At 50.1% G+C, this 23,434-nt stretch overlaps 6 protein-coding genes across 6 annotated transcripts; 4 read left to right on the forward strand and 2 right to left on the reverse strand.

Moving 5' to 3' along the window:
- Positions 1 to 806: 806 nt before the first annotated feature.
- Positions 807 to 2,712, forward strand: Triagg1_8768 (uncharacterized protein; the record flags this gene model as incomplete). Its single annotated transcript, XM_062903651.1, has 9 exons — positions 807 to 836; positions 898 to 931; positions 984 to 992; positions 1,049 to 1,143; positions 1,277 to 1,404; positions 1,458 to 1,469; positions 1,534 to 1,702; positions 1,759 to 2,633; positions 2,700 to 2,712. The coding sequence occupies 9 exons, from the start codon at positions 807 to 809 to the stop codon at positions 2,710 to 2,712; spliced, it is 1,365 nt and encodes a 454-aa protein (XP_062752240.1).
- A 654-nt stretch (positions 2,713 to 3,366) lies between these two features.
- Positions 3,367 to 4,329, reverse strand: Triagg1_8769 (uncharacterized protein; the record flags this gene model as incomplete). Its single annotated transcript, XM_062903652.1, has 1 exon — positions 3,367 to 4,329. The coding sequence occupies one exon, from the start codon at positions 4,327 to 4,329 to the stop codon at positions 3,367 to 3,369; it is 963 nt and encodes a 320-aa protein (XP_062752241.1).
- A 3,381-nt stretch (positions 4,330 to 7,710) lies between these two features.
- On the forward strand, positions 7,711 to 8,196 carry Triagg1_8770 (uncharacterized protein; the record flags this gene model as incomplete). Its single annotated transcript, XM_062903653.1, has 1 exon — positions 7,711 to 8,196. The coding sequence occupies one exon, from the start codon at positions 7,711 to 7,713 to the stop codon at positions 8,194 to 8,196; it is 486 nt and encodes a 161-aa protein (XP_062752242.1).
- Positions 8,197 to 9,257: 1,061 nt separating this feature from the next.
- Positions 9,258 to 10,878, forward strand: Triagg1_8771 (uncharacterized protein; the record flags this gene model as incomplete). The annotated part of the gene is made up of 2 exons (XM_062903654.1): positions 9,258 to 9,653; positions 9,718 to 10,878. 2 exons carry the CDS (start codon positions 9,258 to 9,260, stop codon positions 10,876 to 10,878), a joined length of 1,557 nt encoding a protein of 518 aa, XP_062752243.1.
- A 3,264-nt stretch (positions 10,879 to 14,142) lies between these two features.
- Triagg1_8772 (uncharacterized protein) lies at positions 14,143 to 17,848 on the forward strand (the record flags this gene model as incomplete). Its single annotated transcript, XM_062903655.1, has 4 exons — positions 14,143 to 14,346; positions 14,588 to 15,281; positions 15,385 to 17,198; positions 17,408 to 17,848. 4 exons carry the CDS (start codon positions 14,143 to 14,145, stop codon positions 17,846 to 17,848), a joined length of 3,153 nt encoding a protein of 1,050 aa, XP_062752244.1.
- Positions 17,849 to 21,272: 3,424 nt separating this feature from the next.
- Triagg1_8773 (uncharacterized protein) lies at positions 21,273 to 22,987 on the reverse strand (the record flags this gene model as incomplete). Its single annotated transcript, XM_062903656.1, has 3 exons — positions 21,273 to 21,327; positions 21,384 to 21,936; positions 21,991 to 22,987. The coding sequence occupies 3 exons, from the start codon at positions 22,985 to 22,987 to the stop codon at positions 21,273 to 21,275; spliced, it is 1,605 nt and encodes a 534-aa protein (XP_062752245.1).
- Between the last annotated feature and the right edge of the window lie 447 nt (positions 22,988 to 23,434).

The raw sequence follows: 23,434 nt of genomic DNA on the forward strand, positions 1-23,434 counted from the left end.
TCAGGTACCTCCTCTTTGGGCCACATCTTGTAGTTAGTACTACTAAATACTGCTCACTTCCCCTACTATGCCTGGCACCTAAATAGCCTGTATTAGGGGTAGGTGGCTAAACATGTAAAAGCCCGATAGAGTTTCCATCCAATTCTGCTCACCTACCGCATCAGTCCCTTGTTAGTTGAGCAGTGTGCGCACTCCAGCCTCTCTAGGTTAGTACTAAGGTTAGCAGCTGAATATACAACGTCCCCCGCCTGCATGCAAGTACATGTACCCGCACCCGCTGGGCTGGGCGCTGTTGGCTCTCCGACGAGGCGTTCCGGTGGCACGCATGTTTGCATCAACCTTCACCTTCTGCTCGGGCTTTGTCTTTCTCTTTGTCCCCTCTTCTCCCAATCACTGCCTGTCTAATCAATGCCATGAATTAACTTTGTCGTGTTGATCCCATTTCTCCCATTTTAATCTTCCGTCAATCCCATTCATTTATTTTAGGTTCCTTATCGAGTGCCATTTCTCCCGCCTCTCGGTAGATCCCTCAGGCCAGCCCGCAAGGCAGCTACCCGCTAACTTTTGATTCACTCGGCTGAACCCCTCCTTGCCTGAACAGGCTTCTGCCACTGCAAGGCGACGGCATTAAATTCACCAACTGAACTGCATCCGCCTGGCATAACTCTGCCCTTTGCATATAAAGAATCCGCTGCCGGAGGCTGCCCTTCACTCCAATTTCTCCCGTTGGCTGCCTCTGCAGATGCTCTTCTTGATACCTCCCATCACAGCGCCTCGCCTTCAACATCAGCTTCGAGGCCAGCGTCATGGATCAATCCATCATTCGCATCTCCAAGGTTTGGCTGCTTTTACAAGTCGGTTTGCGGGCGTCACATGGCTGATCAGCGCTACCCATAGGAGCTCAGCGACATCCAGAAGGGATCAGATCTGGGTACGTGACTTTGATCTCAACTCGACCATGACAGCTACCTACCTTGCTATAGTAGTAGGTGGTAGGTGGTAGGTCCCTCATGATTCGGTGCTAACGGACATTTCCTCGTTGCTACAGCCATAGCAGTCGCCTGTCGTGATGTCGACGTTCGCAACGTCAGAGCCCTGATCATGGGCCCGCATGAGACTCCCTACGAATTTGGGTTCTTTGAGGTAAGCTTATGGTAGTGTCTAGCAGACATTGGGTGGGCATCGCATACTATGTACCCGAACACCGTGCTAATACCGCAATCAAGTTTGCCATCAGGTTTAACAGAGGTGAGCCCCAGCGTTTTTCTCCATGCAGTTGACCACACGCAAGGCGCTTACAAACCAAGATTATCCTTCAAAGTCTCCCAATGTTCAGGGCCTTACGACAAATGGAGGCCGTTGCCGATTCAACCCCAATATCTACTCTAGCGGCAAAGTTTGTCTGTCAGTACACAACGTTACTCCTATTCATTTGCTGCCTACTAATCTTCTGATAGGTCAATCCTAGGGTATTTTTCTTTCGGTTCATCCACATGATACAGTTGTTTCAATGGATTTCTGACTTGTTAATAGCACCTGGAGAGGAGAGCGCGGTGAAGAGTGGTCATCAGCACAGGGACTGGAGTCGATATTGTTGTCGATACAGAGTTTGATGTCAGCAAATCCGTACGAAAACGAACCTGGTTTCGAGAACGCAAATGAAGCATCTGATAAACTAGCTCAAAAGCACTACGTCCAAAAGGTAGAGAGATATGGTACCGTTCGTTCCGCACATGAGTCGTGCTAATCTACTTGCAGATACGACACGAAACTCTGAGAATCTCTGTTATTCAACGTCTTGAAGGCTATCTTGGACTGCGGCCCAATGGCGCCAGTGCGCCCCCCGAACCCCTCGATTCCAGCGACTTGGACTATGATGAGCAGCTAGAAGAAGCCAGCAACCCTTTTGAGCCGTTCAAGGACCTTTGCAAACGCCGGTTTCTTTGGTATTATGATTCATATATGGCTGCCGTGACACAGGGCAAATCCGAGGTGGAGGTTCTGCAGCCGTTTGTGAGGATGCCATTCGAGTCTCCGGGGTCCAATTCGATGGATGGCCGCTTCAACTATCCGGAGCTCGAGCGGAGACTCAAAACCATCAAAGAAGCGCTTGATGCAGAAACAACGCGGTGGGCGGAACAAGGCCTCACATCTAAAGCAGGAGAGTCGACAGTTGCCGTGAATTTGCAGCATCAGTTTGACCAAGTGTCGGCCTACCTGAAGCGGGGCGATATGCCGCATAGTGTGCTTCTGGAAGACAATAACCCCTTTGTCTGGTTGATCACATACTTTGGAAGGCCGATGACGAATCTCGATGGTGGCCTCTTCCGCATCAAAATGACCTTCAGCACTCGGTTCCCAAATGAGCAACCGCGAGTCAGGTTTGTGACCAAGATTTTCCACCATCTCATTGCGGCCGATGGAACGGCATGCTACACTCCTAACCCTATGAAGGTGGAAGACGTCAAGTCTCACATCGACGCCATCGTTGAGATGCTTGAAGAGGAGGAGCCGGCATATGATCCGAGGAAGATTGTCAATCCCGAGGCCACCAAGATGTTCTGGGGAAACCAACCGGATGACAAGAAGCTATACAACCGCCGTCTACGGAGATCAGTACAGCAGAGCATGGAGTAAGAAACGGCCTGTGCACCTCTATCTATCCTCTTCATTAGACTGCTTTACTAACCAAGTACCAGTGACGACGAGTGATGAATTATCTCTCCTGGGAGCAAAATAACCATTTAGCGTGCCGTACTTTACGTATTATTGCTATTTTCAAGGGTACATCATGCGACAGGGCTTTGGCGGCGTTTTAGCAGACCGTTTTCTTTTCTTTCCTTACCCCCTTGTGCCTTTATTCCCTTTGTTTTCTCGGAAAGGTAGTTGGGATTTACGGTGCGCCTGGTGACAAAGGGGCGTTTTACCTTCATTCGATACTTCTAGATGGCGCTGGAGGAGAAGAAAGACTAGATTGATATTACTGCTCGTGGTGGATGATTTTACCTTCGATAGGCAGCCTGGGGGAGATGGAGAGAGGACGATAACCCATCTAGTGAAACACTCCAAGATTACGAGTATGACTCATGGCTGAGGCATCTTTGCTATGCAAAAATCTTGGTTCATGCTAACATGACCTCGCCATTGAAGTGGAAAAGGCAACTCTTAACGACGAAATCGAGTTGACTGGTTCAGTCATTTCTTCTGATAAATTTGTGCACCAAAACCATCATCTATTACCCAAACGCCGTGATTGTATGCAGTCTCTGTCGTCCAGTCCCATTTGTCATCCATACGTAAATCATAATGCCGCGAAATAGAAGATAGAAAACCATGTAAAGAAAATACCCAACCAACCAGTGGCGCTCATTTCCTACTCTTCGTCTTCTTTTCAATCTTGTCCTTGAGCGGCGCATACGGAGCTGCCACGCCGGGGTATTCTTCTTGCTTGCCATCGCCACCCTTGAACTGATACACGCCCCCAGCGCCCATGGTCGCCGGCGTGCCCTGCGTAGGCCGGCTCACCTGTTCGGCGTGTAACTTGTCGAGAGATTCGCCCACGACTGCGTACTGCGACCAGTTGATGGGCGGGCAGCGGACCACATCCTGGGCCTTTGGTATCGGTTGCGCGACCCACGCACGGGTCGTCTCGTCGTCAGGTTGCGCCCCTCGGCCGACTTTGCCCATGGCCAAGTCACGGGCGAACTCGTCTGGGTGCTCCACGGCCTCGTTCTTGATCTGGCTGAGGGCCTGGATGTCGGCCGTCGCGCGCATCCGCTGCATCTGCAGCACGGCGATGGCCGACTTGAGGGCGATGACGTCCGGGTTGGTCTCGAACTCGATGGGCTTCGAGGGCGGCGGCGGCAGGCCAACTTGATCAGGCTGCGAGTGCGACAGGGTCGAGCGCGCGGGCTGTTGTTGTTGCGCCGCGGCGGCGGCAGGCGGCACAGGAACAGGAACGGGCACGGGCACGGGCACGGCGGCGGCAGTTGTGTCCTTGTCTGCGTCGCTGGAGAGCTGCGCGGGAGGCAGGGTGGGCGTGATGGGTGACATGGGAGGCGGCACGGGCGACGAGGGTCGGGAGTCCATGTTCATGTTTGTCGAGATGGTGAGTGCCGGGGCCATGTTCAGCGCACAATGCGCCGGGGCCAGCGGCGAGTAAACTTGGGCGGCCAGAAAAGGGGGGGAGATTTGCTTGGGCCGATGGGTAGATGGGGGCGAGAACTTGGTATGCGTGGCTGATGGGATGGTTTTGGTGTTTGGTTCAAGTTGAGACATAGAGTTGGACGGGCCGATGTCATTGTTTGATGGTTGCCTTAGTAAGCTCATGATGCAATCCCTCCAAGTGTCACAGAACTCTCAGAGAATGGACGAGGGTGTCTTTGTCAGCTGCCGTTGGGATATATACGTTATTATCTCTTATTGTATGATTTTATATCTTTCAATGGCAGTGGCTATTTAGCAACCTAGTACTAAGGTGGTCCAAATTTCAGAATAGGATGCGAAGCAATGCCTTTCAGATACCTACTCAAGTGCCTGAGGGATACACGATTCTTTGATTACCATCTGCCCTTATCACTGCTTGCGGCTACGATTGCCACTTTCTACTACTATCACTACTATTTTCTATTGTTTTACTACAGCAGTTAGTACTCTTTTAGTATCTGGTATCATCACTACGTGTATCTATAAATTGAAACGGAATGCTGTGTAGCAAACCTAGGCCGCTGAATACCCACTCCCATGTAGGGTAGCTTCAATACCTTGTAAAAGAAGCCATATCATGGTCACCAACAACGCTGTTGGTCTCACTGAGACATTGGCATTACTGAGCCGAAATAATCCAAAAATAGACTCGGGCTTCTGCATTGGAGCTGAACAGATAGCTGTGATAGTGCAACGAGGCGAGAGTGCGGCTGAAATAAGATGGGTTCTCGTACTCGTATATGGCCAGCATTGCCATGCCGCTGTGAGGGAACTGGCCAAGGTTTCACAGCAATAACGAAAGACTCTTGGCTGCTACCATATGTCCAATTAACAAACGGAAACAAGGTAAATTGGACTGGAAGGGATTCACCATCAACAACTCTACTGCGCGGGCCTCGAAAAAGCAAAACTCTGGCTAACTTGCAACGGCAATATTCCCGCTTGATCCGCCAGCTTCCAAAAGTCTAGACCTTCTGTTGGAGAAGCTACTTTGCTGTAGCTGATCGACCAGCATCTCGATTAGATACGGGAGCTAACCCTTTCCAAAGCAACAACCCTGTCTCAGCGATGCCTCTTGCAAGAACCAACAACGGGGACTTGGTTGCCATTCCAGATCCCCCAATGACTTCACGGAGGGGCCATCAACTAGGGCGGCACTATGCGGGAATAATAACAAGCAGTTGTTCAAGGGCCTTATTGGCCTTCAAAGGTTCCCTCTCTTGAGTCAACTCGCCAGACTCTAGTACCTCAAACCAAGGAAGGAGAGTTTCTTCTCGCAGTATTAGTGCGCTTCCAGTGTCTTGTATCTACGTGTATCCATCGCTAATTTGAGTGAAAATGACCGACAAGAACTGCTTAGGTTGGAGAATGAATTGTACGCCGCGGGACCTGCAATATAATGACGAAGTGGCTAGTAGTTGATGCTACACACCCACGGGAAACCTCTTTTCCGCGCCCAACTTTGTTCCAATTGGAGTGCTGATCTTTTTGTTTTCCCCAACTCGTCGTCGTAAAGCGGCCTTTTGTGGCTTGCCGAGAACAAAGTCGCATCGAAATTCTGTTGCCATGGGATCCATCGCAACGTGGACGCCACATGATGCTCAGCTGTCGCCGCTACAAAGGTCGCGGATGCAGTCCGAGCAATATCGAAACATCGGGCTTCTCCCTTTAGAGCCCGTGCTGCATCAACTTTTGTAACATATCGAATGGCAGAAGCCCACTAGTGGCGGTGCATCGCCTGTTAGCTTTAATCTTCTTGGGCGGCTTGCGCAGGGAAGAAAACAGAAACACAGCGTGAGAAGTGACGCAGCGGCACATCCCCCCTGTTGTTGGGCAGCCATTGAAACTATTGCGCGCCAATCTGCAGCATGCCGCGCGAAGTGAGATCCAAGCCAATATTCTCGACGCGGCTGTGGCCAATCCCAGGAGCCCGCAGCAGTTGGTCCATTGGATGCTACTGTAAACCTCTAGTGTCGGATATTGGCCCAGAAGCGATGGAATGGGAACGCGAAAAAGGCCGTGCCGTGTGTGCAGTACAAGTACATGTGAGCAATCGTTTGCAGGCAAAAAGGGACGGGAGCTGGCAAGCAAGGAGGCGAGCTTGAAGAAAGAAGATGAAGAAAGTGTTCGTACCTATTCATCATATGACCAGTGCCATTGTCTTTTGGACCCTCGGTTGCGACTGAGCTGTTGTCAGCCCTGAGTGAATAGTCCACAGCTCATTATGTTGATTGTCCGCTCTCAACAATAGACAGCAGAAATACCGGAGAGAGAACGCAAGGCACAGTCACTCATTGCGATTTTAAGAACGTGCGAACCCGCTGCCTCGTGGTTCCGGAGCCGCGATTTAGTTCCTGGGAACCACCCCCTCCTGGGCAACAAACCTTTCTGCCACATCCCGACAACTTGAGTCTTCGTCCCTCCACATTATTTTTAGTCTTGGTTTATTTGTCAAGGCTCCCTTTGGATCAACCGACTCGACTCTCCCATAAAGAAGCCACTGAGTGTTCTGCCATCAGCGGCGTGTCTTGTCTTCTACGTCGGTTCGACGCCACATGCAGAATTCCCATCTCAAACCGACCTTGATACGTCTTCGCATCTTCATATTTGAAAACGTCTCTGTGATTTCGCCTGCTTCGACATCATCTTACTTTCCTCTCGTCGTCTCTTCTAGGCCTGGAATTCCAGTCAAGCATCGTCTGCCTTAACCGCGGGGATACGTTAGCCTACCAACATTCTCTTGAGTTGCAGCTCGGATTCTCTCAGCTTCCAATTGGTCATGTCTACATCATAGTCTATCAATCGTACTTCTGGCTCGCCGAATGTTCTTGGAAGACTATGTCTGCTCCTTCGCCCGACAACACTTCTTCACCTTGCTCAGATAATCAGCTCACGCTGCCATCAACCTCGCTACCTCGGACTATCGGGTTTCGCAATTTTTCATATCCATTTTCTCTCACTGGAAAGACGCCTCTTGCTTCACATAGTTCGCCATCGCCAAACGCGGCGCGGGACTCCTTTACAACTCCTCCGAACCAGAATTACCCACGTCTCATCGAAAGCAGAGTCCCAACTCAAAGTCCCATCTCGACCACTCAGACATACGGCGGATAGCACCCGGCATCTTCTGATGTGGATAGAAGTCCGCTCTTGAATCGCTTCCTATCGCGAAGCTCTTCGACCAACCCATCGTCTATTCAGCCATACTTGTCGCCAAGCACGGGTAGTCAAGGCGTTTCACCAACCGGCGCGACGTTACCAAACTCAGACCAACATTTCAAGAGACTTTCGCCGTCGCAAAGGCTGTCTTTAGGACAGTACAACCTTGAACGCCACCAGGAGACGAACATTACTCCCCGGAAAGTCAGAGCCGATGGCCGACCAGTATCTTTGTCTACAGACGCACCATTAGACAATCCTCTAGATTGGGTAGCTACGAGCGCAGCCTCTCGCAGCTCAAGATACGACCCAATCTTTCTCCTCCCTTTCAAGCAAACCTCCAGAATGGCTACCTCAACCTCAGGCGCTACGAGCTCCGGATCGAGGAACACATCGAATCAGTCTCGTGGCGAATATGACCCTTCATTGAGCAGCGAGGAACCTCGATCCGAATACACCACCATGTCCGGAAAGAGACGTCCCCGTTGGATGTCACAAGTCAAAAATTGGCTGGCGACCAGCGAGCCCTCAGCTCAAGCGATGAGGGACCAAAAGAAGGACGCCTTCAAAAAGCACGGCGTCGACATCAAAGATCCACAAGCCGCGGCAAAGATGCACTCTCCCCTGGGAAAAGTGCCGCTGGATGCTATTACATCTACATCAGGGCCTACCCCCGAGAAGGCTCTCAAGGAAAAAGTTCGAGTAAAGGAGACCCCGGCACCAGGTGTGAGACATAGCCGCGGCTGTCAGTCGGTATCGAGCAGCGTTTCATCGCTACCGAGTGTGAAGAGTGGCAAAGTCTGCAATACAATCGCGCCATGGGAAGAGTAAGGATACAAAGATGGAATTCTTCTTTTCTGTTCCTTTTCTTCTTCTTTTCTTTCTAGAATGCTCTTTTACGAACTCTACGAGCTTATGATTTGCGTTGACAATATCGAAGTGGCTTCTTTTTATGATCATCTTCTTTTGCTACATGACATCGAGGGCTAGAGCAGGCATTGAAGAGTCTTTACATGCATACCTGGCTGAATGAGTTTCAGATTAGTTCAATACCCCGTTTTAGTTTTGCTTCTCTAGGTACTATATGGAATGATAAAAGTACAGCACTGGGTAGTTACAGCCCGAATTGATATCCAAATGCATGGTTGAGACATTGCAGCCTTAGTTGGAATCACCCGACCTGGTGCTGTGATACAATTACACATATAGACATTTAAAGAGGGAACGCCCATTCATTTTGCTATTCAGCATCCCGTGTTCTTATTACTCAAGTAAATGCTTGATAGTAGTAAATAAATGGACTGCCCTTTTGAAACCGATGCGTCATGTAAATACCTGACATATGTAGTCTTAAAACACAACATGTTCTAGCCGGACTCAGCCTCGAGGTGAAAAAGATGCATCACATGATCGTGGGCCACCGCCTTAATGCGTGCTCAATCGCCAATCGCCATGCTTGCAAGCAACACAAAAGCTTCTTCTGCCCAGAGGCTAGATCGATCTGGTGCGAGTCCAATTCGAAAAAATCCGGAGCAAAAGTCACAGATGGATGGGCGCGGCAAGATGGTGATTGGTGGATGCGGGCTGAATGGTGTCGGCAATATGACGTATGCACTTTTGCAATCTCGGGATCAGGATGACACTGCTTTGACGATGGACAGACACTAAATGGGCACGGATTGGGAAGCTCGTGTGGAGGCGAATTGAATTGTAGGGGGCTTGTAGCTTTTGGACTTTTTTATTTTCTCTTTTTATTTTCTTTCAATTTCTTCATTTGAAGCCTTCCAGCAATACCAGCTCATGGGGTAGCTACTGGTTCTAGAAAGCCCCCCCCCCCCCATCGTCCATCTTTCCATCTATTGTTTACTATGCCCTTGTTTACCAGCTCCAAAATGGACGACGATGATAATGAGCAAGTCATTCGCCCAGAGGATCGGATTGACAATGGGGAAGGTGAGCGGCCGCCAGACGAATACACTCGGCTGCTGCCCAACCGCGTCAACTCCAATAGGGACTTCCTCGCCCCTGATGATCCCGCAGTGTCGCCGTATAACCTCTTCAGCATTCGCATGCTCCGCTACCTGACATTGCTCTTCACGGCACTGACGTTCTTGTGGTGGGTGATTCTGCTGGTGTCTGCATTTGCGACGGCTCCTGGGTTCCACACAAAGGGGAGCGGCTTCTTTGCGTTTGGCTACACGAGCTTGACGCTGGCCATTATGTTTTTCACCTTGCTCTTCTTCGGGGTGCCTTCCAAAGCAGTGAGGATACTCGGAATTGTAATTGCCGTAAGTGCTGCAGCTGCTGAACTTTACCACGGATGAATACTAAAGCGAAAGACGCGGGCGGTAGGCTTTTCTCGCGCTCGACATGATTCTTCTCCTCTCAGTCCAGAAGACTAGGTACGAGGAGGGCTGGGTCGGAATTGTTAGCGTCATATGGGCGCTACTCATGAGCATATGGGCCGTGGTCGCGGACAGAACTGTGAAATGGGGCAAGGAAGAGGAGGAAGAGAGATTGACCGGCCGTCCTGAAACAAGAAGAACACTGTCGGAATGGCTCGAGGTCCTGCTCTCGACCATTGGCTACTCTGTCATGGTGGTGGCCGCAGTCCTGATAACGCTAAACATCATCCTCCGAGCTCTCGATGCAAGAGTTGCACCACCTGGCAAGCTGTACTGGGTCGACGATAACAAATATCGTATCCACCTGTATTGCCATGGGAACAAGACGGACGACAACGGCAAAGCAGTCACAACCGTCCTCTTCGAGGGAGGCGAGTGGCCCGTCGAGTACGGCCTATGGGATTTCGCAGACAATGCGGTCAAGAACGGGTCCATTTCTCGCTATTGCTTCGCAGACCGGCCAGGGCTGGCTTGGTCTGATACCGCCCCGTCGCCGTCATCCGCCGGCTTCGTGGTGGACGCCTTGAGCGAGGCCCTGGCCAAAGCAGGAGAGGGAGGGCCCTGGGTTCTCGCTAGCGCGGGCATCGGCTCCTTGTACTCGCGAGTGTTTTCAGCCCGCCACAGTCACGACGTTCGGGGCCTGCTGTTGATCGACCCCCTGCACGAAGATCTGCTGGGCCCCGGCGCAGCGCCAGGCCGAGGCTTCTGGCTGTGGTTGCGAGGCGCCATCTCGCCGCTTGGGCTGGATCGGATTCCGGGCGCGCTGTTTCAAGGACGCTCCAGCCGCGACCGCATCTACGGCCGATCCGCTCCGCAGACGGGCAAGTTCATCTTTGCCAAGCTGCAGGAGAGCTTGGTGCTCAACTCCTTCACCAAGCGCGACGTCGACAGCAGCCGGCAGATCCAGGAGAGGGACACGCCGCTGGCGGTGATTAGCTCGGGGCTCAAGATCAAGAAGGACGACAATTGGGCGAGCAAGCAGAAGGACTTGACGGGGCTGACCGATAAGCTTCTGCATTGGGACATCGTGGACGAGGCACCCCACGAAGTGTGGCGGACTCTGGAGGGGCGCGACAAGATTGAAAAGAGGCTGAAAAAGATGGTCTAAAAATAAGTGGCCAGGGGGGGAAGCCTTGAAAGGAAAAAAGGCGAATACGGGAGTTTTTCTTCGAGCGCGTGGACGCAGGTACAGCGCACCAGAATCTGCCTGACCGTACTGTACTTGTCCAAGGTGGCACCAATCGGACGATTGATACCGCCATGTAGGACTTTGTTGTTGTTGTTGACATCTTATTGATGGGTTTACCCTTTTCTTCATCTTTTTTTTTGTTGCTGGGGTGAATGAAGCTGCTTGTGGGAGAGAAGCACTGGACGATGGATTCAGCTGCGGCGCAAACCTACGTCTGCAGTAGGTATGAACTTGGATAGTAATTGAATGCGAAATAACTTTGATACCTTGATCTACTTCATATTTCCATCTTGACAGAAGCAATGGTGTCCAGGCATCGAGTCGAGATGCAGACAGAAAGCAGCCCATTCTTGACCCTGTCCGGCATTGGCCACTGCGGAGGCCCCTGACAGCAAACCTACAGGCATATACACGTATAGCCCAGCGCCGAATGCTGCTGAAAGGCGTCCGGTGCTTGTAGTAATCCCATTTTTAGATACCCATGAAGCATGTGCTCGTACTCACGGATACGAGGAAGAAGGGCAATGCGGCATCTATAGTGCTCGCACAATATGAATGAGACGGTGCTGGCAATTGGAGTTGAGGGATTTCGCGATGCGCACGTCTTGACTCCCTACTGAGATACCTGGCTTGGGTACATGTGCCTAGACGTCATAGCAGGCAGCCCGCCTCCTTTAAGAAATAAGCGCGCAAGGTTGCACATCAAACACTGCAGTGCCGTGCAGGTGCCGCGCCGCACCGCAGGAGAAATAAAAAAAAGGGAAAAGTGATGGATGGCCCGAGGCTGGCATCCAGGGTCTTGTAGCAGCAGCTACGGGGTACAAGCAGAATCCAGAGATCTCCAAGCAGAGGCGGATTAAGGTTAGGTATAGTTAGTATCTAAGGTAAGGTACCTAGGTAGTCGAAAAGATTAGATGAAAAGGCTCTACGTAGTACAAGTACGAGTAACAGGTGCTCGACCTGACAATTAAGGAGCCGTGTGTTATGCAGTTGAGCCGTTTTGGCACGGGGGGCAGCTCTTTGAAGCAACTGTGTCTCTGTGGAAACTGGATAGCCCAGGCCGTCAATATTGATCAAACAGAACCTGAAGAGAGACTAGCTACCGAGCGTGAACCCCTAAACCCGTCGATTCGAACCCTCCCCTGGCCCACGCCGCCCTGTCACGATGAGTACGAGTATCTGTACAGTAGAAGGGAAATGCGCTCAGCTCAATTGAGAACAGACAGACACAAAGGGGACTTTTTTATGCTTACCACCTTATGCTCAAACCTTGGAGCAAGGGCTTGTGGAACGGGCCGGCTTTGCCCATCTCAACCGGGCTGATCTCGGCTATAATAAATCGACTCCGTAGTGGTAATGAATATCGAAATCTAACCAAGCAGCTACAGGGCCTGGCCTGATTTTCTAACGCCTCTGAAACAAAACAGCTCGCCGTGCAATCGGTAAAGTTTTGCGCAGAGTTTCGTGTAGATGGTTTCGCGACGAAGGCTGGCTTATCAGATGAAAAGATTCCTCTTTTCATCCCTCCTCAAGTACCAAGGTATTCATAGATTGTGTTTGTAAGGTACCTAGGTAGGTACTATATTTGCTCTCAAGTGAGCCCAGTAGTATTTGTCTTCTGTGGCGCTGATGTTGGAGCGAGTACATGTAACCTTTTGCTGCACTCGACACCTGACAGATACAGGGATCAAAACTGACAGATGCAACGAACAAAAATAGAAGCCACACAGCAAGTACCGAATCAATACCGATCACCGAGCTACGCGGTACCTATGCATGGATAATAAGGTACCCGACTTGAATGTGGCGTTGACAAGATTTCGGAAAGGGAGCTAAGCTTTTCAAACTCTTTGCATATAGTATGTTTCCTTTTCTGGCTTCCCTGGCGCTCGGAAACAGGAGCATGAGACATGTCAAGCACCTTATAACTGCTCAGAAAATCGAGGGTTCTTGATCATCATGTTGGCGTCCTGCTGGTGAATGGAATCAACTAGGGGTCTACCTGGTATAAACCCACTACCACCTCCTGGGGATGCCACATCCAGGTAGCGGCACAGCTCTAGATAGCACTAATCCAGCCTTGAGTACATTAGCTCCAGCACCATGAAGCACTTCACAGGTCTCAATGCCAGACTTCAATTCATTCACCTTACTCATCCGGCCGCTCTCAGGGATGGTTCTGGCAAAAGTTCAGTCCATGCTGCGGGCTTCCGCACACGAGCTGGAATCTAGATGTGGCGCAGTTGAGCAAACTGACACGAAGTGCGCCTCGTTTGGGAGGGGGAATAAGGTGCTGAGCTCTCAGCGACTCACTGCCAGGTAGTATTAAAGCGTCATAATTGATGCTCGTCCCGTCGTGTTGCTGCTCGAAGAAGCGTAGGACTTGGCAGCTCCAAAAGTAAACGGTACATGCCAGCCAGGCGCCGTGACACCGCGCTGCCGAGTATCAGCGACCTGATCCATTAGCGGCCCAGGCCATCAGAAGCACCACAGCGCCCATCAGCGACCAGGCGACCTGGAAATTACCTCCAAACTAGCCGCCCCTCAGAAACCACAGCGACTCCACGCGCTGTCAGCAGCCGCCCTCGACCGCCCCCCAGTCCCGTGAGTCCAACAAAGTGCGCCCAGCTCTCCTCCACTGGCTGAGAATCCACGGCCTGTTGACTCTCTCTCTCGCCATCACGGCTGTTTCTACCCTCTCGACGGCAACAGGCCTCCTTTCTCACTCCTTCTCCCCTCGTTCTGTGCCGGCGCCGTCGTTCCTCGGCCGCTGCGTCTCGTCTCTCGTGCATGTTGACGCCACGCGCATCTCCTCTGATCTCCCCCATCTCACGACTCCGCGACCCTCTGCGAGCTCTTCTCCCAGCCTGACGCTCTACCGAAGCGAGAACCGACTTTATTGCTGCTAGGCTGTCACGCGGATGTCAGTCGCGCTCTGCTTTGGATCGTGAACCACTTGGGATACGCTGTCGCGCATCGCTCTGTCTGGAGCCGTGACATCGCCCTCAATTGGAATCCATATCGCCAACGAGAGCCCACCCCAGCTGATGCCGGCCGTGGCCGCTACCCCTCGCCGACGACTACTAGATACCGGGCGTTGAGACGGGGCAGAATCATCATAGCCATCCCCTGGACTGCAAAGAGGAACACGCGTTCGGGAGGAAACACGCCGCAGCATCTGCCATGGCAACCGACCACAGCAACGGTCCGCCTGTGGATGTAACCCACGACGACGGCCCCAACGACCACGCGAATGAACACACCGGCCATGCAGACGCCAGCTGGCAGAATGGATCATCGCAAGCACCCAACCCGACAGCACCAGGCCCCAGCGGCCCCTTACCGCCGCCAGCAGGATATGCAGACGAGCCCACAAACGGCAGCGATGTGAGCCGTCCGCGGCCGAGAAACGGACGATCTGTCAGTGCCCAGTCGAGGGTTTGCAAAAAGTGTGGCCTGCAATTGACGGGACAGTTCGTCCGAGCTCTGGATGGAACATTTCATCTGGATTGCTTCAAGTGCCGAGTAATACCCAACCCCCCTCTCCCCCCTCTTGCTTCCATCTCCTTTCCTCGTCCCCCCACTTTACCACCTCTCTACCGCGAGATGTTCTAACCTCCCTCGACAGGATTGCGGCGAGATCGTGGCATCCAAGTTCTTCCCCGCCGAAGATGAAAACGGAGGACAATATCCCCTCTGCGAGACTGATTACTTCCGACGCCTCGGCCTCCTATGCCACCAGTGTGGTGGGGCCCTTCGCGGGTCGTACATAACCGCCCTCGACCACAAGTATCACGTTGATCATTTTACTTGCTCACTCTGTGCGACCGTCTTTGGCGCCCAAGACAGCTACTACGAGCATGATGGACACGTCTACTGCCACTACCACTACTCAACCCAGTTTGCCCAACGATGCAATGGCTGCCAGACAGCCATCCTGAAGCAGTTTGTTGAGATATTCCGCAATGGGCAGAACCAGCACTGGCACCCCGAATGTTACATGATACACAAATTCTGGAACGTACGTCTAGCTCAGCCGACCGAGGTGCCCCAGATCGAAGAGGCAGATGTGAGCGATCTCATCAGGGACCGCATTCGTGAGGATGAAGAACGCATGGAAGACAAGGTTTTCAGAATATGGAGTGTTCTATCAACGTTCGAAGAGTCATCTGCCGCGTGCATATCTGATATGCTGCTTCACGTCAGTAATGCCTCGTACGTCGACGGTGTGCTGGTTGCGAAGCGTTTCATCTGGCACGTTGAGATCCTTTTCCAAGCTGCAGATAGGCTAGACGCCGCTGTTTCAAAAGAAAGCGAGAAAGGTAAGCTTCCGAATGGAGGGGAGAAATGGTCCATCTCTTTTGGAATGAATATGTGGGCAACGTGTTATATATCGGAGGCGCTAATGTGCGATTGTATTTATAGCCATGTCTTATGGTCGAGAGGCCAAGCTTCTCTGCAAGAAGATTGTGGCCTTCTTCTCCTTGCTGTCGAAAACGCAGGATAATGGATCGCGGCAGCTGGGTGTTACCCAGGAGCTTCTGTCCCTCGTCACCGGCTTGGCCCACTATCTCAAGCTGCTCATTCGCATTTGCCTCCAGGGAGCGCTACGCTTGGAGCGAGACGCGAGCTCCAGCGATGGCCTTCACCAGTTTCTGGATAATCTGAACGACTTTGAGAGCTACAAGGGCGACGAGGGCCTCCTGCAAGTTACCATGGGCGGCAAGCGGCTTTCGGCCAAGGACTCGGATCACTGCGCGCAGTGTGGCAGGTCGGTTGAGGACGAATGTGCCAAGACTGGCGATTCGAGATGGCATATTGGATGTGTCAACTGTTCTCGCTGCCAACGAGAGCTTGGCCGTGCCCTGGAGGAAGCTCACTTCAACGCGCTGGAACGCAAGATTTACTGCGTCACATGCATTGGAGGCAAAACCGACGGCCTCGCGCCCTTTACCCACATTTCCAAACTTCAACAATACGTCTTCCTTCTCAAAGTTGCCCTGGCAAGACTGCTAGATATTCTGAGAAGCAATGGCGCCCTAACGTCTGGAGACATCGGTGCAGACGGCAACTTTGACCCCTCTCGTCAAAATGCAGGTGCCAGGCCGAGGCAACCAGGCGATGCAAATGATAAAAGCCGTCGTCGCGAGTCAACATACGAAACGACCCTCAATGAGGTTCGAAGACTGCGCAGCACACGTCTCGATCGACACTTGTCATCTAGCGTCAGACAAGCTCGGACATCTCGTGTTATGGATGCTGATGGACGAGGTCCCCGTCCTGCATCTTCTGGAGGAGAGGATAAGACTCAAGGATCAACAGACCAAATGTTTGGGCAAAACGACGCCATCACATTGGACGATATTTCTCGCATTGTAGCTGTTGAGCAGTCTCGTGAACAACAACAGCGCCGTGACCGACTACCACCCAGCGATATTTCGCGATCTGGTGCCCCTGACCAAGGCCTCGGCTTAGGCCACTCAAGGACGCAGTCAGTTGGGCCGGATCTGCAGGCAGCTGACCCTATGATGTCTCGAGTTGGCAGGAAATTCTTCCCCGAACTGTCAGGCCTCGAATACTTCAATGTCAGACATCTTGCCGTCCTGATTATGCATCCCGTGGTCGAATCAGAATTCACATTAGAGGAACTGTTGAGTTTCATTGAATCCAGAAAACCGGCCACGTTCTGGAAGAATCTGGGCAAAGCATTCAAGAATGACAAAAGCAAAGGTGTCAAGAAGAAGGGCGTCTTTGGTGTGCCCTTGGAGATTATCATTGAGCGAGATGGCGCCGACTCAACAGACGGCGTGGGACCTGGCACTCTGCGCATCCCCGCGGTCGTCGACGACATTATCTCATCTATGCGCAAGATGGATCTCTCCGTTGAAGGCGTGTTCCGTAAAAATGGCAATATCAAGAAGCAACAGGCAATGGTTGATAAGATCAATGCGGAAGGCTGCGATACCGTCAATTTCATGGAGCAGCCAGTGATTCAGCTGGCAGCAGTTCTGAAGAGATACTTACGAGACCTCCCAGATCCTCTCATGACCAACAAGCTTTACAAGCTGTGGATCACCGTTGCCAAGATACAAGACCCAGCTCGGAAGCTGCAGTGTCTGCACATGGCCATGTGTCTCCTTCCCAAGAGTCATCGTGATTGTTTGGAAATTCTTCTCACATTCCTCAAATGGGCCGGCACTTTCCACCAACTGGACGAAGAGGTCGGGTCCAAGATGGACGTAAGAAATCTGGCAACCGTTATTGCACCCAATATTTTGATGAACCCTGCCAAAACACTTTCCATGGACAGCGAGACTATCTATGTGATTGACGCAGTGGAGATTCTTATTGACAATATCGAAGAGATGTGCCAGGCAAGTATTCCCATTATAAACACCGGGAAATCTCGATTGCGATGAAGCAAGGCGATGCTAATGAGCTGTTTTAGGTTCCCGACGAGATTCTTACACTGCTAAACGACCCCTATCTTTTCAGCAACAATGGCGAAATCTCAACCAAAGAGATTATGAAACGCTACCAAGATATCAGAGGACAAGCCCCTGCCGAGCCGAGCGAGGTCTACAATCGGCAAGAGAGCTCGACCCGTTCGCCACCGAAGCGAGGCGAAACGGATCCGTCCGTCTGGCAGGGCGAGAGGTCAGTCCGGCCGATGCAGGACAACCCTCCTCCCCCGCCAAATTCCACTACGCCGGTGCCACCGCCGCGGTTCAGGCCCCCAGAAGACCAGCCCTCTCCCTATGATGCCAATCAAATTGATCAACCCAATCCCCATGGGGAGAACCCTGATCACAATCAGCGGGGAGAGTGGCGGAATTCTGGCGTTTGGGGCCGCCAAGGCGGTGGGGTAGGTGTTGGCGAGCCTTTTTGATTTTCCGGTTAACCGTTTGTGCTTTGTCTACTGATTTGGCAAGAAGCCAGAGAAGATGTGTTTAGTATGTGTGTGTGTGTTGTTATATTCCCTTTATAGGAAATGCGGCCCGGAATCAGTGTCCATTTAGCATTTCTCCAGGCGTTTATCGATTACTTTTGTCCATCTTCACTGCAGACAGTCAAGACCGAACTTTCTTACTCTGACGTTCGATACGACAATCCTGGCGATGCTATTTCTTGAGTTAGTCTCTTTTCTTCTTCTTCTTTCTTCACCTATCTATTCGCTTTTGCTATTCTACTTTCACCCCCTTTTGTTTTATCTTTATTCTTGTACTTTCATGAGCGGTCCTGGTTGGCACTCTTCAAAAAAGTTTATATCTGTATGTGCGAGTTGGGCGCGGATGTAGTGTATAGCATATGTGGCATTTGAGTGCGAGCGATTTAAAGCCCCCGCCCTTTGCAACTGCTTACCATTGTTGTGTTTTTTTAGTGTTGTGTGGAATAAGAGAGTCAAAAAAAAGACGAATTTGTCCGCCGGGTTTTCAATTATTTGTACATCTCCCCCTCTCTCTTCGTTTTGAAAGAGATCATAGCCTGTTTATGATGAGGCAGACGCCGGAAAGAAATCCTCTTTTGCCCTTGCTTCCTAGAAAGAGAGAACCTAAAAAAGGACTATTACAACAACGAGAAGTCAAAAAAGGAAAAAAGGAGAAAAAGAGTCATTCGAATTGTGACGCTTGGAGTTCTTTTTTTTAATGCTATGAGGGGAGGAAAGGGAAAGGGATGGGCATGAAAGGATTTTACCTTATTTTTTTTTCTCTACGATCCAGGAGATTTGTTGTCTTTTTTTTTTCTGTTCGATATTTTGTAGCCTTTTGAGAGGAAGGGAAATCTGGAGATTTTTTCGTGTTGGACGGGGAGTTTTTACAGAGACAGATGAGACAGAGACAGACGAGTCGAGAAGGGGAGGTTGTGAGAATATATGAAGATACTTTGTTGGCTTCTTACTACGTTTGCGTCTTGTATGTGTGTATTTGCTGACCGTGAATCATTGCTCTTTGCACTTTTGAGAACAATTGACTCGGGTTGATGATGGTTTGTGTGCGTAGCGCCCTTCGGCTCTTTTAATTTGCCATGGCCACCGCTATACTTTTTATCGCGAGTTACTACTGCCTCTATTATTGGAACATCTTTCTAGTATCTGCCACTATTGTTTTATTCCTCTCATTCCTTGCATTCTCCCTTATTTATCACCATGTACTTTTAAAATTGAGATACGGGATGCTGAACAGCAGTCTCGGAGTGCTAGCTGGTAACTTGTCATGGCAACTGGTATACTTTGCCATACATCTAACCGTCTCGAAGTATCCTGGAAGCTACAAACCCCAGCGCTCATAGACTCATCTTGTACGCTCTCGTCCAACTAACATGTACATCATCAGCCCAGCTATACGTACACCCAGTCCAAAGGCTGGGGCGTAGCCTTCCTCTGACCTAGTTGCTGCAGCTTTACTGAACCTCTTGATAACAAATATAACCTCCATACATACACCCAGTACGTGGTTGTCTGCGGCTAACAAAGTGTCCAATACGTGGTAGAAACCAGCGAGTTTGAAAGTGTCTGCTAGACGTATATACCTATCCATCCATATCTTCCCACCTCGGGATTTTTGTCAATGTTGTAGACGGAAAAATATCAAGAGCATCGCTTTTGTATTGAAGTCGGCGCTCAGCAGACGCGCTGCCGTCAATGAGACCTCACGCCATTTATCTATAATCTTCTCTTTTAGAACAGGGAATGAGGACTAATGTTCAATAAATCAAGTGTGATTTCGGCGGTGCTGTGTGCGATGGCTAAGATTGGGTAGATGGATATTGCGCCCTAACACAGTATTTACATTATTTTCCTAATTTTATGTCTCCAGCCATTGATCCTTCACTCCCAGTAATATACGTCCTCAATGATGTTTTCCAAGATGATTAGTCGATCTGGATAATCTGGTGGTATCATACCAACACTCTTCCATATCATTCGTACAGCTTGAGGAAAGCTAAGAGTAGGTCCCCGGTCCGATACTACGTTTAATGTGCTAAAACAATCTCCGAGGCTGTTTAAGAGTAGTGACCGATCTGGGTGATTTAGCAGTGTAGTGTAAATAACCTCTCCTAGTATGGTCATTGCTTGAAAACCGTCGCTCGAGAAGGTAGTGCGCATTGGCCTATCTCTTAGATGAACTGCAAGGGATTGCAAAAGCTTCTCCCGGTGTGGATGATATCTCGGAGTATTCTCAAGGACTTCCCTCGATTCATCAAAAATTGAATCTAAGTGACCTGTTGGATCGAACTTTGGGCCTTCATGATTTTCATAGTTGCTCAACATGGTGGCCCGGCTGGGGTGATCTTGAGGCATTGCGTAGATAGCCATTATAGCGATTTGAATCGCAAACTCAAAGAAGAATATCAGGTCAGAATTGAAGAAAATCTGGTCATTATTCCAGCAATAGTGGTCTCCTAGCACTGTAGCTAGCGTATTCAACTTCTCAGATACCTCCATGGGTACGGCAGTTTGATGTCCTGATTCCCGGGCCCTAAACTGTTGGATGTGATGAGCCCCATTTTCAACCGCATAATCTATAAACTTATTGGCAACGATATAGTCATGGACTTCCTTGTGATTGATTAATTCGCTGTCACATTTTAATGTATCGTGTGTATATAGGAGGTAAGCTTGACAGATCTCTGCAAGGACCCCATGTGCTTGGTAGTCATTTATAGAGTGTTGCCAACGTCCAGATGTGACCGGCATGATTTCAGATGGAGACGATTGTTGAAGAAATTCTCGAGCAGTTTGATGGAGGAAATAAACATGGTCATCATAAATTGAGACAAATAACCCACACCAAGACCGAAGACGAGACTTGAAATCTCCATCTGTTTCAGGGTCGACTGTTCGTGATGAGGCGTCAAAGTTAACGGCTTGATTCATTTGCCTTAACGACAATGGTACTTTCGCCCCAAAGATGATAATTATCACTTTCCGAACCATCGGATCTTGCTTAGATCGGCTAAGAATCCGCTCGTATGCTTCGTTAACGCTCAGTGGAAGTGCCATAAGAATGGATTCTACTCCCTTCAAAGTTTTTTTGAAGTCTTCTTCCTCCAGATAGTTAAATATTAGATATACCCATAGATAAGTACGATGAGAAGCCTCTTGTAGCCTTGTTTTTAGATACTCTGTTATATCGGTAGAGAGGCCTTTCTTTTTTGAGAGTTGGTCAAGCCGATGCTGAATAACATGATCTATCTCGTGGCTAATAACTTCTGATGCTTCCTCTCCTGGTATATGGATTTCCGGAAAAGTACTTGTCAGGTTATAAAACTTGGATAGGATCTCCCCGTACGGACGGCATGTAAGAAGATACTTAAGCTTCCCACAATGATTGCTGTGGAATTGCCTCTCCACAGAATGTATCAAGTCTGTAAGCTCGGATTCCATACATTCATCTAGGGCATCAAGAACGATAATGACAGACCCTGCCTGGGGATCTTTAGTAGCATCCCGTAAAATCTGCCAGAGCATTTTTGTAGAGTTGGTCAACCCTGTTCCGTCCTTGCGATATTCCTTCATAGCATATTTGATCAGATAAGGCTTCTGGGCGAAGAGCTGGTGGAGCAGTGCACAAATAGCTTGCCGAACGGTATTTTGATCTCGGTCTTTAAAGAAAAAGTAGCAGACGGTAGTTTCTGGTCGTTGGAGGGCCTCGTCAACCAGATACCTAGCCAACACCGACTTTCCGCAACCAGGATCTGCTGATACTAGCAACGGACCGGAGTCTTGCTTCAACCACGTTTGGAAGTGATCGTGTTGGAGGAACCACAAGCAAGTGCCTTCGATCCTTTCTTCCACTCGGTCTTTATACCACTCGTATGTGACATCTTTGTCACTCCTTGTTAGGCGGAATAGCTGGTGGCAACTTTCTTCTTCCCGACGACACCTTTTTTCTTCCTGAGTTTGAATATCCTCCATGGTGATGTCTAGGTGCTCCTTTGCAACATCACGGTGTTCTCTTGCAATATCTCGATAATCTGTCATGGAATCAGTATATGCTAATAGTACAATTTGAAGAGCCTCGGACTGACCAGATAATAGATCTCCAATCTTCTTTTCAGCCTCAACTCTATTGGGCGCGATTTGATGAAGAAGGTCCTTTGTGTACATGGCTGCCACCATTGCTGCATATCCCCGCCACTCCTCATTCTTATGCGAATCTGAATAATCGCAAATACCACGAATAACGAGACACGGAAAGTGATTCATCAACCCTGCTGCTTCCGTCTCAAAGCACTTGACATCATTTTCTGTAGCGAGCTTGTCCCGAAGCACGGCGTCTTTCATGAGCTGGTTTGCTGAAGCAATCAAGCCATAATGGATCATTGGGTCATCCTCATACTCACCCCTTTCAGGTCGAGAGATGATGGAAGATGGAGTATTTCCACATGTTGCAACACAACTCCGTTCGTTCATAGGGTGGCAGATATGACTTTCATATAATATATCGTGACTTGAATCAGGTTGTTGGTATTTCTTTCGTAGCCTTGGATTCTTATCGAGAATGGCACCAATGTTTGCCTTAATTCGATGCCCTTCCTCCTCATATCTTGCCTTGACGCCTGTAACTGCCGCTCGTAAAAGAAACGGAGGTTGATTTAGGAATCCAGTTGTTTGGAAGTTCTGTCCCTGAATAGTTTTTCCAAAGTCATACTGGAATACACCACTGTGGCTAAAGCCGTTACTGCTTCCTGGAGAGCTCACCACCACGTCCCCCAAACGAATGTCGTGCTTTCGAGATGGCGCGCCTCCGCCAATGCCAACTAGCAGACCGAATCGAACATGAGGGAAACTGTGTGACAGATCTGCTGCCACACGTGCTGCGGAAGATGTGCCATACTCTCCATCGGGCAAAACGGCGATAACGATGTTATGCTTCCCAATTCGACCTAATGTGTAATTATTACTGTCGTTGGTGGAAACCATCTCTGGTCCTTCGTGTATTTCATCAAGCATAGCTCGGGCAGCAACATATTCGGTCGTGATGGCGGAGATCCAGCCGACTGTGTAATCGTTCGGATTCGACATCTCTCTTGATGATCTAACAAAGGTAGGAAAATGCGTACATTCCTCTCAAATTCTGGAGAAAGCTTCTGCTGGCTTCAGTCACCAAACTGTGGATGGTCGACATGAAGGATGCAGCATCTCGTGTCTTCAAAGGCGGGGGAATATCAGGCTGCGATTGAGCCGCATTCTCTCATTGGATACCTACGCGCGCCACGGGGGTTTCTGGTCATTACTTGGCACTTGTAACATGGATTTTTTTCGTTTTACAAGGCGCTATCAATTATTTTTGGCCTCTATGATCGTGATAGAGCAAGCAAAAGGCTCGTGAGGCCCATGACGAGAAAAACCGACAATGACCAGAAACCCCTCTGGCGCGCGATGGTAATCAGGCATGGACACCAGTGCCATTTGACATTCGGCTGAAATACAGGTACTGACCTACCTGGAAACGAATCATTATCAGTGGCA

Source organism: Trichoderma aggressivum (genome assembly GCF_033847375.1).
Source record: "Trichoderma aggressivum f. europaeum strain CBS 100526 chromosome Unknown scaffold_045, whole genome shotgun sequence".
NCBI classification, from domain to species: domain Eukaryota; kingdom Fungi; phylum Ascomycota; class Sordariomycetes; order Hypocreales; family Hypocreaceae; genus Trichoderma; species Trichoderma aggressivum.